We start from the raw sequence: 6733 nt of genomic DNA, 5'->3' as shown, positions 1-6733 counted from the left end.
GGCAGTGACTGGCTGGAAAGTAGCCCTGAGGAGAGAGACTTGGGGGTGCTGGTGGACAAAAAGCTCAACATGAGCTCTCAGTGTGCACTTGCAGCCCAGAAAGCCAATCAGATCCTGGGCTGCAGCAGGAGAAGTGTGGCCAGCAGGGCAAGGGAGGTGATCCTCCCCCTCTACTCAGCCCTGGTGAGACCCCACCTGGAGTACTGCGTCCAGTTCTGGAGCCCCTATTACAAGAGGGATCTGGAGGTGCTGGAAGGTGTCCAGAGCAGGGCCAGGAGGATGAGCAGAGGGCTGGAGCACCTCTCCTGTGAGGACAGACTGAAGGAGTTGGGGCTGTTCAGTCTGGAGAAGAGAAAGCTCCAAGGAGACCTCATTGTGGCCTTCCAGTATCTGAAGGGGGCCTACAGGAAGGCTGGGGAGGGACTGCTCAGGATCTCAGGTAGTGATAGGACTAGGGGGAATGGAATGAAGCTGGAGGTGGGGAGATTCAGGCTGGAGGGGAGAAGGAGGTTCTTCCCCATGAGAGTGGTGAAGCCCTGGAATGGGTTGTCCAGGGAGGTGGTTGAGGCCCCAGCCCTGGAGGTGTTTAAGAGCAGGCTGGATGAGGCTCTGGCCAGGCTGATCTAGTGTGGGGTGTCCCTGCCCATGGCAGGGGGGTTGGAACTAGCTGATCCTTTTGGTCCCTTCCAACCCTGAGTGATACTATGATACTATGATTACAAGATGGAGCAAAATCTAACACTGTCCCTCTGGGAGTAAGGCTACTGTACAATCCTTTTACAGCACAAGCAATGAAACCACATGCATCCAACTGTTTTATCCTTCTTAGAGTTTATTTTGCATGTAATTTTACACAGTTCACATCAGACACTTATTTCTTCTTTGGAAAAAAATGATGACATTGACACTTGCCTTGCATTACATTTTGAAACCTGGAATTGGTACCATCAGGAAAAGAAAATGAATCACCCTATAAAACATATTAGATCAGTACAGGGTAAATGGGACATGGATTAGAAGTTGCTCACGATTTCAAACAAGGGAAACAATCTGGAAAACAAACAAAAAGAAAACCCCTAAAAAAAGGAAAATGAAAAGAAGAGAATCAGTTCCAGTTGCTAAAACACTTCATTGTATTTGCTTTAAAGTCTTAATGCAATGGGAATGCTTTTATTAGCCCACTACCAAACAATGATCAAACTGGTGCAGAGGAAAATGAAGCATGATCCTAAACAGGATGATGGTACTCAACTGAAATGTAACAGCCTCTGTCGCACAGAACATAGCAGACTGGGGGATGTCATAGTTTCATAGTTTCATTCAGGGTTGGAAGGGACCACAAGGATCATCTAGTTCCAACCCTCCTGCCACGGGCAGGGACACCCCACACTAGATCAGGCTGGCCAGAGCCAGATCAGGCTGGCCAGTAAAGTCCTTTGGGTGTGAACTATTCTCTGTCACGCTGCATTATTCCATCCCCTGTTTTGTTCAAGAAGTAAGCCACAAGCAAGCATTCCAAAACCAGCGATGGATTTTCAGTGTTGGCACAGCTATTCAGTAGTTTACACAACGGCTCACACAGGGACCTGGGTCAAATGATGACTTGTAAATGGTCACGGACATCTTCCTCTTTGGCTACTTTAAAAGTTAGAAAATTCAGGTTTGTACAAAAGACATTCATCTCAGAACCAATTCAAATAGTCATGATGATTGTTCTTTAATAAATGGAACAAAATCAAGCATGTGTTTTGTTGGTTTTGTTTTTAATTGGGTATTATTTTTCCAGAATACTCTGCAATAAAGCTTCAGATATACAAAAATCTTACTCTTTACAACAAAAAAGTTGCAGCTCATGAAAGAACTTACTTTGACAATCGTAGCAGCACTCCAGTAATTAAATATCTTGATCTTATTGGAAAAAAAAAGCCCCACACCTTAGTTTGATCACTGTATTCTGAGACTGCTTCTTCATGAGAAGCTATGCTTCAAACGTTACAAAAGTGCAAGAACATCATCGTGTCCCAAGCTGAAAGGCAGCTTCTAGAAAGAGTGAAATCAGTATTGCAAGATCCTGGCATCAGAGAAACAAATGCAATGGGAAGGATCACGTTTTAAGTACACCTTGCAGCGTGGCAGCACTGCACTAAGAACAGAACACTCCTCTGGCTGAGCATTTCAGTCACTGAACTAATACAGCTGTGTGTTGTTTTCTCCCAGCTGCAGCAAGCGAGATGCACGTTCGACTGGGAGCAAAGAAGCCGTACACGCCCTGGCCTCGGCAGGCCACCAGCCGGCTGACCTGCTCCTTTGGCTGGTCAGCATCTCTGTGCAATTTCAATGACATTACAAAAATGGCAAGGTGTAATACCCTCAGGGGACCTTGCCCTTTGTTTGGATAAACATTTCTAATCCTATGTTGGGCTTCAGTGAAGAAGAGGAGCCTCGGATTAGGTCCCACAAACCGTTAAGGCTGCCTTTTAACCCCAAACTTGTTTCATTGAAGCGAACTACTTACTTTTGTGAGAAGTGCTGGTATACAATGAACATTTGGCTTCACTATCAAAACAAGGATTGTAAGAAATTACAAACTTTGGAGCAGGATCACTCTTGATGTTCCTGATGAACCTCTGTAAACAACAATTTTAATGGAGAACGCCTGCTCTTCTGCAATATCTTAAGTGTAATTTTGTACTACAGAACTACAAACCCAACGTTTTTCCTTTCTACTTCTTCTGTAGTTTCCTCAAAAGAGGTTCTAGCAAGTCAAGAGCTCTGTGATTATATGTGAATATTAACCTTACATTTTAAACACCTAATATTTCTATACTCAGTTTCAGAAAGCTTCCTTAGAGCAAGTTTTGTTATGCTTAGTACTAGCAGAGTGTATCAGCACTTCTACGACTTCTTTCTTCGGTGGCAGAGCAGTTCATTTTGGGATATCCGTATTGTGAAGCACAATAGCCACTCTGCTTGGAATGTACACCTGGTAAAAATATGACAAGAAGAAGAGCAGCTGAATAAAACATCAACCTCAGAACACAGTTTCTAAACAACAGTATGTGGAAAAACACATGACATTTTAATTGCTTAAGGTTCCTAATTCCTGCAATGCTGTGGGTCATCTTAATGAGTGATTATGGACTGCTTAGTCCTCAGCCCTTGAATTACACAAGATAACCTTAAAGTTTAAAAGGCACATGCATTGCAATCTCTCCTCTTTTCCCTCATTTAAAAGATAAAACCTCTCACCTGGGCATATATTAAAGTGGCTACCAGCAGAGGGCCTCATACGACTGACAATGGTCAATTTAGAAAGCCTGAGGGCATTTACATCAAAAAACTGTACAAGGGAAAACGTCAAAGTTTCACAACATTCTTCTGATGTGAATTAAAGTTGCCCCAAGGTCTATGATGTAATCTCATACAGATAAATATCAGCAATATGACACTCTTGGTATCTCTGGTGTTTCAGTGTATGTGCAATGAAACTCAAGACTAGACAGTCACCATTCACCACTGCACTACTGCATTGCACTTACCCTTTTTATCCACGATTATCACCATACATAACAAAAAATCACCTCCTAGCTCACTAAAGAACTTGTGGCAATGTGCTTTCCATGACATTCCTTCTGAGCATGGTAGAGTCAAAGTCTGCAAACAAGATGATTTGTACTACCTACGAATTACCTGGATATATGATACTCCATCAGGTGTCAAGTGTATGAATGTGTTTGCTGAATGAATCGATAAAAACACAATTATAAAAGGTATCACAAGACTGAAGATTATTGGCTTCATGCTGACAACATCCTTTCAGACAGCTCTTCATCCCCGTGGAATGTCTAATACTCTGCAATTTCAACTATGTTATCTGGTAACCAGAGCCTGATGGCCTGAAAAGGTTCCAGTTTTTGAAACAGAATAAAGCCATGAAGTGAAATGCTTTAGAAGAAGGAGGAAAAAGGGAAAGAACAGCTGATCTTCTTTGAAACAGAGCTAGGTCCAATGCTTTTTGGAAGACAATGAACATAATGATTCCCCCTAAGGTTTCTGTGATAAATAGTTTCAACAAATCTGCGTAGGAGAGGGAACTACTTAATGAAGTCAATAAAAAATGTCTGTATTGAGCAACGCAGCGCTCGGCTTTTGTAGGATGAATGGAGAAGGAACAAACCCAAAAGTTCTAAGAAAGAACATGTGAAAAGTTGTTTCAGTTTGGGCAACAAAACATTAATACAGGACACAGCAATTCTCACTTACACTCTGGTCAATAAAATATCAAATCCTAAGAGGAGTAAATTAGCCCAGCTCCTTTAAAGTCTATTTGCATCAGTGGTGCATCTCCAAGCAGTGGGGAACCATACCACTCCTCCCACTTCATCCTCCATCAGAATTTTAGAACTGGGTTTAATCACAAGTTCAGAACTTGGGCAAAGGATTGCATTTAGACTGATGATAGATATGTTTTCTGTTTGCTACAAAAAGATGCAACTGCCAACTTACCACTTTAGCCACAGGCTTTTTTCCTTACCTGGACAGATTAGACATGCATTTTAATGTGGTTTTGTCTTGGCAGGCTTCTTGCTAAATCATAGAAAAGCCATATACAGCATTATCTCCTAATCTTAGCATTATTTATTTGGTCAGTATAGCCACTTCTAAGGCTTAATTAAAAGTGCAATAAGCAACAAAGTAATTAGAATAGTAGAATCATTAAAATTGGAAAAGATCTTTATGATCATGTCCAACTGTAACTCAGACTACTGTGACCACTAAGCTAGATCCTGAAGAGTGACATCTATGCAATTCTTGAACACCTCCAGGGATGGTGACTCCACCACCTGCCTTGACAGCCTGTGCCAATGCCTCACCACTCTCTCAGTAAAGCAATTTTTCCTAATATCCAATCTAAACCTCCCCTGGTGCAGCTTAAGCCCCTTTCTTATTGCCCTATCACTAGTTACCTGGGAGAAGAGACCAAGCCAGCTCCACTAGAAACTCCTTTCAGGTAGTTGCAGAGAGCAGTAAGATCTCCCCTTAGCCTTTCCTTCTCCAGACTAAATGCTCTTTACATGACATGCCCTCCAAATTCCTCATCAGCCTCACTGCTCTTCTCTGGACATCCTCTAGCTCCTCAATGCTTTCTTTATACTGCAGCACCCACAACTGAACGCAATACTCAAACTGTGGCCTCACCAGGGCTGAGTACGGGGGCATGAACAATATAGAAATATTGATAATTGATTAAATATAGCAATAATAATTAAACAGGATTAGTCATTATTATTTTCACTACTATACAATTTCCTTAAAAGGCAAGGTACTACAAAATGATTAGGCAATTCCTGTAACAAATGTGTTGGGATTATTCCTTCCCCTCAGCCCAACAGTATTTCCAGACATACTACAGTTCTGTATGCTCTGGCTTTACTGTTTATTTAAACAGAAAACAAAACATCCATGTGAGGGCGAAATGTGACCAGTGAGGTTGGGAAAATTACTTGTTGTTCCTGAGGTAAGGTGAAATCTGGGAGATTAACATGCCAGGATCCCAGCAGCATTTTCAGTTTCCTCAGGCCAGATTTCTTGCCTCCTGCCTCTTCTGACATTCTGAATCCAGGAACATCCTCAGCCTTTCCACTCCAGTATCATTCCTCTTCCTTCAGCTGAGCTACCTGTACTACTGTACTTGTAGTAACATATACCCACTAAATTTAAGTTAGTGTCTCTGTCCTTTTCCTGAGTCTGCCGAGGTGCACTGAAGAGATCCTGCTCCAGCCATAGCCTACAATTCACCAAGTGGCACAATTCAAAAGAAGGCAAGGATCCATTACTGACAGGGTGAGCTGAAATGCCAGCACCTTATTGCATGCTTGAGTCCAGATACTTTCACATATACAAAAATACAGCTAAAAGATAATCACATTTTAGCATTGGAAGTACTTTAATTGATGTCTCCCTTTTGATTAAGAGCTCTGCTTGCACGTATGCTCATTGTTCTGATTTATATCAAAACACATACCTACAATCCATAACATTATAGAAACACATGAGCAACAGCATACAGTAAAAGGCTCACATCCTTAGACACTGAAACAACCATGCTTCCATTCTACTACTACTATCTGTCTTCCCAAAGAACTGGGGGGAAAATGGCAACCACAGTTCCTAGGTAAATTACCATTGATTTTTATTCTCTCTTTTTTTTGTGCCTCTCAGTTAGTAAGGTGCAAATTACAATAACATTAAAACAAATAATTTCAGTGCACTGAAATGAAGGTGCCTGTTCCAACATGCTATGATACGTGTCTGTAACAAACTCCATTCAATTCAACCTGGTATCCAGCACACCACCACTCCTTTTCAGCTGGGCTGTTATGCCACAAGTCAGTTTCTAATCTTTACTGATGCATGGGATTCCTCTGCAGAATTTTTCTTCATTAAGTTTTATGAAGTTCCTGTTCACTACATCCTCAGATTTATCAGGATGCACCTGGATTGGATCTGTAGCATTCAATTTATCAACCATTCACTCTAATTCAGTGTCACCTATAAATCCACAGAGGGTACGCTCTGTCTCATTCCAGTCACTGCTGCAGACTCCAAACTGTATCAGCCCCAGGAGCAATTCCTAGGACACTCCATGATACCAGTTGACAGTTGGACACTGCCTTTGATTACTACAACTGTAGCAGCCCAGCAAGTTTTTAAACACACCTAACAATCTTTC

General features: G+C 41.9%; 1 protein-coding gene across 2 annotated transcripts in view; it reads right to left on the bottom strand.

Annotated features, from left to right (window-relative positions):
- Positions 1–810: 810 nt before the first annotated feature.
- GBE1 (1,4-alpha-glucan branching enzyme 1) overlaps positions 811–6733 on the bottom strand; it is a 130150-nt gene continuing 124227 nt past the window's right edge. For both annotated transcript variants that reach the window (XM_068144421.1, XM_068144422.1), the window contains one exon: positions 811–2983. In XM_068144421.1, coding sequence (XP_068000522.1) covers positions 2927–2983 — 57 coding nt within the window. In that variant the 3' untranslated portion in view covers positions 811–2926. The remainder of the gene's footprint in view (positions 2984–6733) is intronic.

This window comes from Melanerpes formicivorus, unplaced genomic scaffold (genome assembly GCF_026170545.1).
Source record: "Melanerpes formicivorus ecotype bairdi unplaced genomic scaffold, bMelFor1.0.p_v2 SCAF_11, whole genome shotgun sequence".
In the NCBI taxonomy this organism is placed as follows: domain Eukaryota; kingdom Metazoa; phylum Chordata; class Aves; order Piciformes; family Picidae; genus Melanerpes; species Melanerpes formicivorus.
Note: the sequence above shows the minus strand (reverse complement) of the source record. Positions and strands in the feature narration are given on the sequence as shown.